The sequence below is a fragment of the Streptopelia decaocto genome, assembly GCF_964273445.1.
Source record: "Streptopelia decaocto genome assembly, chromosome: 3".
Lineage (NCBI taxonomy): Eukaryota > Metazoa > Chordata > Aves > Columbiformes > Columbidae > Streptopelia > Streptopelia decaocto.
The window spans coordinates 69,925,127-69,938,013 of NC_138656.1; the positions used below are offsets into that span (position 1 = coordinate 69,925,127).

The following is a 12,887-nucleotide window of genomic DNA, read 5'->3' on the forward strand; positions in this document are numbered from 1 at the left end:
CCTTGAATGTCTACAGGGATGGGGCATCTACCGCCTCTCTGGGAAACCTGTTTGAGTGTTTCACCAACCTCATTGTAAAAAATGTCTTCCTTTTGTCTAGCCTGAATCTCCCCTCTTTTAGTTTAAAACCATTACCCCTTGTCATATTGCAACAGGCCCTGCTAAGAAGTCTGTCCCCACCTTTCTCATAGGCTCCCTTAGAAGTACTGAAAGGCACACAATAAGGTCTCCCTGGATCCTTCTCTGCTCCAGGCTGAACAACCCCAACTCTCTCAGCCTTTCTTCATAGCAGAGGTGTTCTAGCCCTTTGATCAGTTTTGTGGTCTCCTTTGGCCCCTCTCCAACAGGTCCATGTCTTTCCTGTATGAGGGCTCCAGAGCTGGACACAGTACTCCAGATGAGGCAGAAATGCATTTTGCTAAAATTTGGCAGCACTGGTTTCTGAGTCTGAGTTACTCATTTGTTTGTGTGTTTGTTTCTGTGAGATGACAACCAAAGAAAGAGGTATAACTTTACATTTTCTCATTACAGGTTATTTGCCTATTAAGACAACAGATTAATAATGGAACCATCAAAAGAATATGTGTTCAAATACAAAGGATTTTATTTTGGTGTAATTACTACACTTGAACACATAGCTTCACTAGAGGATTTTGAAATCAACGATAGTGACATATTTATAGCTACTTACCCAAAATCAGGTAAGAATGGAATTGTTTCTAAAGCGGGGGGAAATCTGCCTTTATGAGGCCATCTAACTGCAGCAGTAGCTAGGGTTGTTTGCTTTTAGACCTGAATTATCTCTGAGTATACGCAGTGTAGCATTAAGTACAAACCCTGCATAGCTATGGCTTGAACAGCCAGACACAAGGTTCCTTCTCATGTCCAGCTGAATTGGTATAACTTGTTCTTGGACTCAGTCTTGTAGGTGTACTCAGAGCAAGCTACACACAAACCAAAATGACCTCCTGTGCCTCACAAACACCTACATAGTTTTGGTAGGGCTGGGTGCATGAGTGTTGGAGCTGATTCTGAAATACCTGGAATGATTTGTGGACTCACATGGAAGGTGATTTTGTGGTTGTTGCATCCATATTACAACCAAGCAGGAGACCAGAGCAAATGTGAGTCACCTATCTATACCTCATTTCAAGGATAATGAAGTACTATTTGCCTACATAGCAACACAGGACACTAGCACGATGAATTCTGTATTCCTATTTCTGAAGCAAATACAACTGAGCAACCACCTGGCTTCACTGTCATCTTACATGAAATCTTAAGTCTTGACATGCCTAGATCTGTATATTTCCATACAAGTTCACTTTATGCTCTGAAACTGATCTGCTCATTTTTCAAGACTGCATTTCTTCAGTGATTAGTAGTTAATGACTTGGTCATGCATTAAGCAGTGATTTAAGACTAAAGCCTTGACATCTCTGTGACCTTGACAATCTGTGCTTGTACTTTCAAGGCCTCTGCTATCCTCTTCTCTTTGTGCTCTTAGGAGCCTCTACCATTATCCTTTGGTTTTCTTCAGCAGCCTTCAAGACTCAGCTTTCAGATGACATGACTAGTGTTTCATTAGCATATGTCCCTTTCCTAGCGTCACTGAACATCTTGCTGAAGTTCACTGTTCCCTCAGGTATCCATTTGAAACACCTGAGGCAGAAAGACATTCTTGAGTGAAGCCCAGAGGGAGTGGCAGGGAGCATCAGGTGTAGTTGTGGTAAAGGTAGATGCAATACGAGAAGCCTGTGGAGGGGTCATGGAAGAAAGAGTGAGGGGACAGGAAGCTCAGGTGATGCCAGCTTGCTGTCAGGCAGCACCAGGGTGAGCTGACCAAGAAAGGCAGAGAGGGAGGATAAGAAGGCAGTATTTAAGGGGTAAAGATGTCATGGCACTGAGATGAGCACATATTTGCAAGTAGGAGTTTCATGTTGAAAAGTGATGGACTATCCTGGGACATGAAGGACTTGGAACATGACTTCGAGTTATGAATTGCACAGAATGTCATCTCTTTCTCATTCATGCCTTTTCCTCTATCCTGCCCCACTATCCTCTTTCTCCCTCCCCAGTTATCAATCTAAGGTATCTGCCAATCTTTCCATTGAATGTCTACTACTGTGCAGAAAAAATTTCCAGGTTGGTTATGCTGAGCAGAGCAAGCCAGTCAACAGAGCTGTGAAATCATTGGCTATGGTTCCTCTGAATCCCAGGGCTACTTCTTTTTCTTGCCCAGTGACGTTAAATCTACAGTCTAATCTCCAGAACCAATTGCTTCCATCCTGGGTGAGGTCTTAACAACTAGGCTTTGGTTTCAGATGCCTTCCTTTCTCTGTGCTTGCTCAGGGTAACCTACAGCAATAGTTCAATGCTCTTCTGCATTGATTTGAATTATCTCAAGTGTCCATCTTTATTGGCCTATAGTATAAAAGAGGAAAGGAACCAGCACTAGGATAGTCCTGAGAAGGCCAGAGGACCTGGGGCTAAACAATTCCGCTCATTGCCCAAATGAGCTAATCATTCAGGATTTGCCTCCCACCATTGTCAGCTGGCACACGAACACACACTGGCACAGCAGTCAGCCACCTTCAGGGTCCTGCTTTTTTAGATCATTCTTGCCAGCAGCTCTGACCCTGGAGTCAGATCTTCTCCAGGGAACTTGAGAGAACCTGTTGCCACAAACATTTGCTTTGTGGGGTTCATTTGTGCTTTACAAACACAGCGTTGTCAGCTGTTTATTTCATGACATCTCACAACACTCTGCAGGAGCTCTAGGAGCAAAGGTATTTTCCAGATGAACACAGCATGAGATATTTTTAGGTGCGTGGCCCACAGGGATGCAGTTGCCACAAGAAGATGAGGACAGACATAATTTTTATGAAGCTGAGTGTACTGGGTGAAGGAAGTGAAGGTTTAGGTACTGGCTATGGCTTTTCTGCAGGAACAAAACAAAAATATGCTTCCCTTTTGCACTCAACAGTCACCAAAACAATGTTTGTCCTCTTCGGTATGTAAGGTTGTATTTATATTCACAACGTGAAACTACTTATAGCTGTGCAGATGCTCTGTTTATGACAATATACTATCTTTAATTAAAAAAGATCAAGCAAAGTTCAAATAAAAAGGTTTCCTTCTCAGGAACTGTGTGGACTCAGAACATTTTGGCCCTAATAATGAGTGAAGGCCACCGTAATGGAACAGAAAATATAGAAATGATGAACAGAATCCCATGGCTGGAATACAATATAAAAAGTATGGATTTTGCCACTCTTCCTTCGCCTCGTATTTTTGCCACCCACCTGCCTTACTACTTAGTTCCAAGAGACATGAGAAACAAAAAAGGACGTGTAAGTGATGTTATTTTAACAATTTCCTTAAAACCAATCATGCCAATTTGCCTCAGTAATTGCTCCAAATCCTACCTTTTTCCTCTTTCAGTTCCCTGTGTCTCAGTATAAATATCACCTCCTTCATATATGTGGGGAGATCAGGTACCTTCTAAAGCCCATTTCTTCTGTTTCCTTTTGCAAAATCTCTCCGCCCCAATACTGTTACAGAGAGGGGTGGTGCATCTCAGTAGGATCTGTCAGGGTCAAAGACTTGCACTGATTTTCCCCTTGTGAAAGTGTCCAATTCCAGTGAAGTTATGAGTCTGAAAAAACGTCTACCACACAGAAAATATGAGTAGAATGGGACTATAGTAGGTAGAGAGAGAAAGTGAGAACTGCCTTTTCTTACTCCCCAGTGCTGTGAGTTTTTGAACAGGACTCTCCATCATAAGCTGTGCCATAGCTCTGGGCCTGTCTCCCATGGAAAGTGCCTCCCTGGAGACAGTTGTAACCCGGCTGCTACACTAAGGCTCATTGGCAGAGTATGGACATGCAGACAAGTCTGAAGATGTATATGGGATGTATGCTTCTAACAGCACACCAAGAATTGCTTTAGCCACCTTACAGCAAATTGTTACTTTGCTCCCTGGCAAAAGATCTAGTACTTCTGCTAGTCTTTCTTACAGTGGCGCCCATGACTTCTGCCCCTTTCATCATTATTTCTGACGAAGGACTCCCCATGGCTGAGTGAATGGAAAGCTGTGGCAGAGCTCTGCCCACAAGGGCTGTGGAGACCGGCTCTTAGTGCTGCTGTTACCTTCTGCACAGATACAGGTGTCATGGGAAACTGCCATGTGCTCACCTTCTTCTTCACAGTGCCAGTGAAGTTTGGAAGAGAAAGCTCACATACAGAAGATCTGAAATCCAAATGATGCCCAACAAAGCATGATAAAATTGCCCCAAAAATCACACAGAGCACACCAAGTCAGAAAATACCAAAAGTCTTCTGACTTCAGGAAAATATTTCTTGGGGGGGGGGGGGATTCTTTTCCAATTTGCTTGAATAAGTCACTCAGGTTCATATTTTTGATCAAACCATAGGATAACTTTTCCTGTGATTTCAGGACAGAGCTTTTGAACTAGGCATTTATTGAGTTTTCCTGCAATGCATTTAGGAATCCTTATTTTATACAACTTGGAAATAAAGGTTTTTGTTTTGCAAAAGATAATCAGATAAATTTTCAACTAAGCTGGAATCAAAAGTAGTAATTTTACCCAGTCAGAAAGGCAGTTTGAGAGCATGATTGTTCTGTCTCTCTCTGCAGACCTTTGTAACCTCGTAAGGCTGACATGCCAGGCTGTATTTTCTCTCCCTAATTAGACATCAAGTGTTAAAGAGCAGAAACTTAGTGGAAGCTGGGACATGCTGCCAGTCGAAAGGCAGGAGGTTGCCCATCTCAGTGGTGGTGCCTGGACTCTGCCTGAAGCAGCAGCTCTCCTGTGGTCAGGAGTCAGCAGAAGCCAAAATAACCCTTGCCTATAACAGCTCCTTCTTTTAAGATGCCAAGGCTCCCTCTTAACATGTCATTCCAAATCTGCCTGTGTGCTGCCTCTGGCAGCAGCACCGGGAGCTTAGATCACAGAGTACTAATGCTGTCAACACTACCAAAGCTGGGATTTACAAGAAACTCTTATTCATGTCATTGTGGCTGTACACAGAAATGTGAAGCCAAATTGAACTAATGATTTTCTAGTGTTGTTATTGCAACCTGACTGCCTTGCACAAGTGATCAGTACCTCCGAAGCCTGTAACACTAATCCCATGAAGAGAATTAGCTACAGGCACCGTACAACTGCAATGGTAATGACAGAAATAACACCACCTATAAACTAATTGACAGGACTACATTATCCAGAATTTATCTAACATGGTTGTCATCTTCAGACTGTTTTCACACATTTTTAGTGGGATCTCTATGGAAAACTGCACTGATGATCAAGGTAATGGAGTCCTTTAATACTTCTGAGACTAGTCTTCTTATTGTTTTGCAGATTATTTATGTTACCAGGAACCCTAAGGATGTTATGGTTTCTTACTATCACTTCTCCAAATTCATGAACACACTCGAGGAAATACCAGATTTTAATCTTTTCATGGAGAGGTTTTTATCTGGCAAAGGTAGGATATCTTTCTTACTATGGAGCCCAAATCTTATTCCCTGACTTCAGACTGAAAGGAGATTAATTATATCAATAAATATCAATGTCGAGGGTTAAGATTGCGGGGTGACAATAAAACCCTGGCAGATGTATTGTTAACCTCCTCTCCCCCCCACTTCCCCCGTTTTGCCCCTCCCTCTCCCCCCTTCCCACTAAGGACAGGCGATCGGGAGGGAAAGAAGAACAGAGAGAAGAGAGTTGGAAAAATTAAAGATGTTTTACTAATGCTACTAATAAGAATAGAGAAAATAATACAAAATATACAAAACCAATCTTGAAAGTCTCAGCAACTGCAGAGCTGGCCACCAAAGTCCTGGATTAGACTCTGCAGCCAAGCGGAGCTGGATTCAGTCTCTCACTAGGCCTCAGTTCTCAGGGACGACCAGCCAGATCCTCTCCTAAGGTCGGCCATAAGGAAAAAAGGGAAAAGGGAAGAGATCCTCGTGGTCTCCCACTTTTATATGAAATATTCACATGAATGGAATGTTATACACAGTTGGTCAGTTTCTTGGTCACTTGTTTCTCGTCGCCCCTCTCGCGAGATGTCCATCCATGCTTATCAATATGTTTGCATTCCATTGCTAGGAATTGCTAGGTTTACCAAAACATGTGTCTGGTTCTCCAGGAAAATGCAGTTAATATGAAGGCTTTAGCTGACAGGCAAAATTCACTGAAAGAGAAACTTGTTTTTAGCAAAACCAGGACAATCAATTACCAGAATCCTCAGCTATGTTGTAACCTGAATTCAAAGCTGCAGAGGCTGAGCTTGACACCATTTTGTGATGAAAGCTGGTCCAAAGGGAGTAGCATTTTCATGTCTTTGCTGCTCCCCAACAACATGCAAGCTGCTTATTTTACCTGAATCGGATGCTGATGCAGAATTTGACTGAAAATCTCTTAACATTTTCTGCACTTGGTTAGTGCAGCTGAACCCACAAGAATAGAAATTGTACAGCAAAGATAGAGAAGTAGTTTTTTGCTTCTGCCAGTATTAATTGAGATTACTAGAAACAAAAGAGAATTTGTCACATTAGCTCAGAGAATTGCCACAAAGACTGTATGTATTCCTCAAATTATCAAAAATATTATTTAAAAAAACTCTTTCAAAGACCTAAATGACTGATCATTTTACTGTTTTACTACTAACTGTTAATAGTATTTTTTTGTTTTAATAATTTCCCTTGCTCAGTACTTGCCAGTTCATGGATGGATCATGTTGCAGGCTGGTACAGTCATGCAGAGGATTTCAATATACTCTTCCTTACCTATGAAGAAATGAAAAAGGTGAGGCCAGTTAGTATTACTGCATTCAAGATATTCTCTTCCCATATTGAGTACATTTTCAGACAGCTCTTTATAAGTACACTTTATACTGGAAAGTACTTAATCCGTTGTGGAGTAGATTCAAATTGAGACTTCTGAGAGGATGAAGTAATTTGTCTCATTGGTTCAAGGTCTTATAAACTACTAGACAATTATTAGGGCAAACACTTTCCAATTTGACAGACCTTATCTTCACTGTGACCCCAGAATATCCTTTTTAAAATAGTACAGAGCAAGAATTTTGCAAGTATCTTCGACAGGAATGTTGTGTTCATAAGGACAGTTCCACTAAAGGTAGTGCGTAAGAGGCAGGCTTTAAAGTACTTGAGGAGATCTCAAATTGCTGACCATAAGTGTCCTGTGTGGTTGCTGCCCATGCCTGTGTGAGATTTCTTGTTTCTCAGAGGGGTCTACCTTTCTCCTCATGGACAAGCTCCAGAGGCCCCCAGCCATGGCCACCTCAAGTGCTGCTGCCCTGGTCCCTCAGCCTTTGGCGACTGGGGTTGCTCACATTGAGTCCCTTGGTAGGACAAGATGACTGACAAAACCCCCATGGGCTGAGTGTCTTCACAGTGACAGGTGGGATTCCAGGGGTGACCTTGACAAGTATCTAGTGTGAGATGCAGACTGGGTTTGTAGTATGGGGAGCAGAATGCAGAATTCCCCATCTCCAAGGGCATGCTTCTGCCATGAGCTAGTGTCACTGCTCTCTAGTATTCAACTGATGCAAGTGAAATTATGCTCACATAAAAATTTTGGTCATTTTTTCACCTGAATGTACGTCCTTTATTATTCTGTGTTCCATTATTGTATTCATTCAATTCTTTGCATCATCAAGACTCTTCAGAGTTACTTTATTGCAGGATCTCAGAAGTGCTGTGCTGAAGATCTGCAACTTCTTAGGCAAGAAGCTGAGTGAAGAGGAAGTGGACAGCGTTGTGAGACAGGCTACATTTGAGAACATGAGAAAAGATCCCAGGGCAAACTATGAGAACCTGCCAGAAGAACTAGCAGAGAAAAACAAGGGCAAATTTCTACGTAAAGGTAAAGTAGAACCAGTTAAATGCAACAATTATTTGATCCCACACTTCTTGGTATGAGATGAACCAAGGATTTCTGGTCTCAGCTGGAATGCCCTTTTTTCAGGGGGAGAGTTCAGGTTGGTGCCAAATTAAATTTATAAGAGCAGTTTTATTACCATGGCCTCAGTGATTTTACCATATTCTCCTGAGGATAATAAAAAGGTAACATTTTACTGATTGTAACTCAAATTGTAACAGGCCTGTTAGAAACAGGAAAAGATTTAAGGATTGTACCAAGCCAGGGGTAAGGTAATACTTTTTTTTTACTGTTTCTTACTGCCATGGTTTAACCCTACCCAGCAACTAAGCCCCACACAGCCACTTGCTCACCTCCCACTGTGGCATGGGGGAGAGAATCAGAAGAGTAAAGTGAGAAAACTCGTGGGTTGAGATAAAGACAGTTTAATAAGTAAAGCAAAAGCCACAAATGCAAGCAAAACAAAACAAGGGATTCATTCACTGCTTCCCATGGGTGGGCAGGTGTTCAGCCGTCTCCAGGAAAGCCGGGCTTCGTCATGTGTAACAGTTACTTAGGAAGACAAACGCCATCACTCCAAACGTTTCCCTCTTTCTTCTTCCCCCAAAGTATATACTGAGCATGATGTCATGTGGTATCAAATATCCCTTGGCCAGTTGGGGTCAGCTGTCCTGGCTGTGCCCCCTCCCAGCTTCTTATGCACCTGCAGCCTTAAAAGGCTGAAAAGTCCTTGACTTGGTATAAATATATTGCTTGGCAACAACTAAAACATCAGTGTATTTTCAACATTAGTCTCATACTAAACTCGAAACACAGCACTATACCAGCTACTAGGAAGAAAATTAACTCCATCTCAGCCAATCCCAGGACACTTACTTTTCAAGGGAAGAGTCACCTTAATTGTGTGAGCAAAGACCTTCTTGACCAACTGCCCTCTGAGTCCATGTACAGCATCCCTGGGCTCGTGGGCATTGCTGTGATGTCCTAATGCCCAGGGTAGGAGGAGACCTCCAGGAATTAGAGTGGTACATTGAGAGAAAAATGAGAGGTATTGCTCTTAATAACTTCCTCTTTGATCTCAAATAAATCAGTAAAACATCAGAACAAATTAGTTGGATAACTTTATAAGGAGTCAGGATTATAGGTCTATGCTGTGTTTTATTCACAGCTCTTAGATTTGGAAGCACATCCTCAAAAGAGCACACAGGGCCTCCCTCAGCTGGCCAGTGACAGGGAAATGCTGAGGAAGGCAGGAATTGCTTCCCAAGACTAACACTGTTTGCAGCAGGCTTCGGAGAGGTCCATGTTCTGCTTCTCACCTCCCTTTGCTGCCTCTTTCCTCAGGCACTGTTGGAGACTGGAAAAACATCATGACAGTGGCACAGAGTGAAAGGTTTGACAAAGTTCTTGAGGAGAGAATGAAGACCTTGCCCATCAAATTTATCTGGGATATCAATGATGAAATGTAGGCTGGTTTTGAGTTTCATCATCCTTTGGTGTTTATATTGGATAGACATATCTGAAGTTTTGGAAGAAAATACATCCATTTTCAGCTATGTTACAGAAATAATAATGATGACAGCTCAGTCAGAAAATGTGAGTTATCTGAGGAAGCTATTCAATTCTAACAGTTTCCTGTTCAAAATTTTACAAGATATCTTAATCAGCTTTTTTAGTAGATTGACTTCCTTTCTTCATGTTTGCTTTTACTTTCATTGGCTTTAATAATACCAGAGTTGTAGACAACCCAGTGAGGATAGATCAGTGTTGCTAAAAACTCTGAAAAATGTTTCAGTTGTGCATTTCATGAGGCTTCTTTTGGTAGAATCTTCCATGTCCAGACCAGAAGACTGGCCAGCTCTGGTATGGTTATGCTTTGATATGTTTGATTTCCTATTTCCCTGGTGAACACTAATTCTCAACTGTTTGCTATTAAAGTGACCTTCGTGTTGCATTCTCTTGTGTTGCTTATTGACTGAAACACTTCATTGCGTTGTCTGTCATGGTTCTTGAGGTCATGTCTGACACTTCACTGCATGAAATACAGAGGAAAAAACACAAGCCATAGTTATGGCAGTTTTTAAGTGAACATCCACTCTACCACACCTGATGATCTACTAGAACTACTGATGTGAAAAACTACCATCTATGATGATGTCCTTCCTCATTTATTCATTGACTCCCTATCATGGTTTAACTTGCCCATGATTCAGCTCCACACAGCAGCTTGCCCATGGGCTTCCCCTGAGAAGACAAATACAGAGACATATCTCAAGATTTTTTTCTTATCAACAGCTTAAAAATATTTGCAGATTCAACAACTCTACTCTTGACATGAATCTGGTCTATGATATATTCATCTTTGTAGACAGTGGTGACTTTCACGTTGCTTACAGAGGGAGGTCCAACTCCTGCGTATTTCTCAACTCTTGCCATTGAAACTACTCACAAATTAGAGCTGTAGTTTCTCCTCTCCATGTACACACTGTTAAGTCTCTCATACATCTCTAGCAGCTTTTTCCACTTCAGTAATCTTCTGTTCCTTTCAGCACAGCCTCAGTCAGAATGGCAGGGGGAAAGGACATGATCTGAGGAGGAAACATTTTGTTTCAATTTTTTTTTCAGACACCAATCACACTTCCCTAGTGGGGAAAGCAAGTTTTGGACCCACATCCCTGCCTCCTGCTGTTGTCTACATGACCAAACTATGGTGGCTGCTTTTGATTGCTATTGAATCAATACCCTAACAATCAGGCACAGCAGGATACAAGTTCTAATTTTAAAAACAGTCCAAATAATAATCTTGACTTGATAAAGAGCATCTAACCTTGGCTTTCCCATAAATTGTTCCAAAAAATGTCAAACATACTTCCAGTTCATATAATAGGTTTTTGTTGCTTGTTTGCTTCTTTCACTGGTCCCAAGGGATCAGCTCTTCCTTCTCATTTTCAATCACCCATTTTAGCCTTCTGATATATTTTACCAGCTTTTTTCCTGGACAGAATTACTTCCTGCAATGCATAGCTCACTGCAAAAGTGACCCCATATAATTAGCCTACAAGAGGAATGCTTCCATGTCCTGCAACTGTGCAGTCAGATCATCTTTCCTTTTGAAATTCTGCACCACCGATACCATGAAAATAAGTTTTAAAAAAAAACCCTTATGTGACAACATCCCCTGACCTCTGAGTCTGAGCTTCCAACAAGAGGTCCGGTGACCTTTTCCACCCATGTGTATTTACCCTGGCCACAGAGCAGGTAAAACTAGTTCAATGACAGAAGCCTGACGCAGACCTGTTGCTGAGTTCGACATTAGGTACAAACAGAACTCCTGATTACAAGTAGAGCCTTGATCTTTACTCTTTTTCTAATAGCAGGAAGCCCCAGCATAATAATAAAAGCCTGATAAACCTTACGGTACACTGCATGCCACAGCCCAATGGGATCAGCTCACTCTATCAGTTGCAGATTTCATGAATGTGCAGTGCAGAAAGTAAAATTGAGTTCACAGCAATATACACAATTACATCAAAGAACTGAACCTGAAAAGCCTCCTCGATCCCCACTCTGAGCCAAGTTGCAAAGCATTGAAGGGCTGATTAAAAAAAAGAGTAGTATTTCAGGCCCTGTCCGATTCTGCCCCACGAGAGAGAGCACTCACATGACAGTTTATTCTCTCAGGATCCAGAGTATCAGCATCTTGGATACAGGCACAGTCTGCTGTCTGGTCCAACAAGTTTTGAATTTATCTCACAACCACAGAGTTTAAAAACTGGAGGTAGCCTGATGGTTATAAGTCTCCTAAGAGAAAGACTGAAGTTGATTCTCCCCAGAGGAAATGTAATTCAAGCTCCCCATTTTTGTCCAAAATAGGAAAGGACAGGAGGAAAAACAAAACAAAAAAACACCCTTAAGTTTTGTTTGCTTTACAGGAGATCATAATTTGGGTACAAAATGCTAGGCTATGCAGCATGCTCAAGATTGTACTCCTACAGCATCTTGACAGAATGGGAATCATCCTACAAATTTTAATAGAGCTCAGGCACCAATTATTCAAAAAGTTCAGCATGATCAAAACTAAATTAGCTCTGGTCATAGTGCAGTGCTGCAACTCATAATAATCTCCCTACATGCTTTACAGTGTACGCTTTCAACTTCGAGAGTTAAAAGCAAGATGCAACCAAGGTTGTAGGCACCATGATCTTGAATTATGAAAATTCCATCAAAGTTTATTGGTAGAACTTTATTAGATTACTATGAATTAGACTTCAATCTAATCCAAAGTGCGTAAGTGAACTTCAAATATATCACTTCTTCCACAAAAAATCCCCTTTATTCAGTCCATTTCAGCAAACTCCAGGACATAAACATAGCCAAGCTTACTCTCAGTCAAATTCCCTTTTATTTCACAGATGTTAATTACTAACAAAGGTAAATGAAGCTGAAGCTCAGACTGAGTCACTGAAATCTGTTCCACAGACTTGGAGGAACAGACTTTATACAACTTTTTGTCACTTCAACCCTTATTATTTCCTCTGCTTTGAGATATAAGATGTTATAGTGAAAATACATTTTCACATTTTAACTTGTTTGACATTGTTTTAACATTTTTAAGCTATAGATCCTTTGCATGAAAACTAATAAATACATTAGCGTGAAAACAGACTAAAAAAAAATCTCATTGATCTAGAAATATAATTGAGAAACTTTTTTCATACATAGATGATTCTTACAAGTGACCCGCTTGGAAAATTTTCTCAGATTACAACATTTTGCATGGACTACACAGCATTCTTGGATTCAGTCTAGATTTAAAGAGAACTTGCTCCTCTTTTGAAAAAAATGCCAGTTTTAAACATACATAGCTGAAAATTGAAAGTCTTAGGAGTCATCTTTCTTTTTAAATGCAGCTGAATCGAGACATACCAGAAGCAAATTAAGTTCAGTGCT

General features: G+C 41.2%; 1 protein-coding gene across 1 annotated transcript; it reads left to right on the plus strand.

Moving 5' to 3' along the window:
- The first annotated feature begins 553 nt into the window (after window positions 1–553).
- On the plus strand, window positions 554–12,182 carry LOC309437693 (amine sulfotransferase-like). Its single transcript, XM_082048354.1, has 6 exons — window positions 554–701; window positions 3,145–3,353; window positions 5,388–5,514; window positions 6,745–6,839; window positions 7,742–7,922; window positions 9,282–12,182. The coding sequence occupies exons 1-6, from the start codon at window positions 563–565 to the stop codon at window positions 9,404–9,406; spliced, it is 876 nt and encodes a 291-aa protein (XP_081904480.1). The 5' UTR covers window positions 554–562; the 3' UTR covers window positions 9,407–12,182.
- Window positions 12,183–12,887: the final 705 nt, after the last annotated feature.

Excerpts from the sequence above, each read along its gene's own strand:
- LOC309437693 (XM_082048354.1), top strand. The coding sequence starts at position 563 with ATGGAACCATCAAAAGAATATGTGTTCAAATACAAAGGATTTTATTTT. Across the intron at positions 702-3,144 it reads AGCTACTTACCCAAAATCAG|GAACTGTGTGGACTCAGAAC; the intron begins GTAAGAATGGAA and ends TTTCCTTCTCAG. Across the intron at positions 7,923-9,281 it reads GGGCAAATTTCTACGTAAAG|GCACTGTTGGAGACTGGAAA; the intron begins GTAAAGTAGAAC and ends CTCTTTCCTCAG.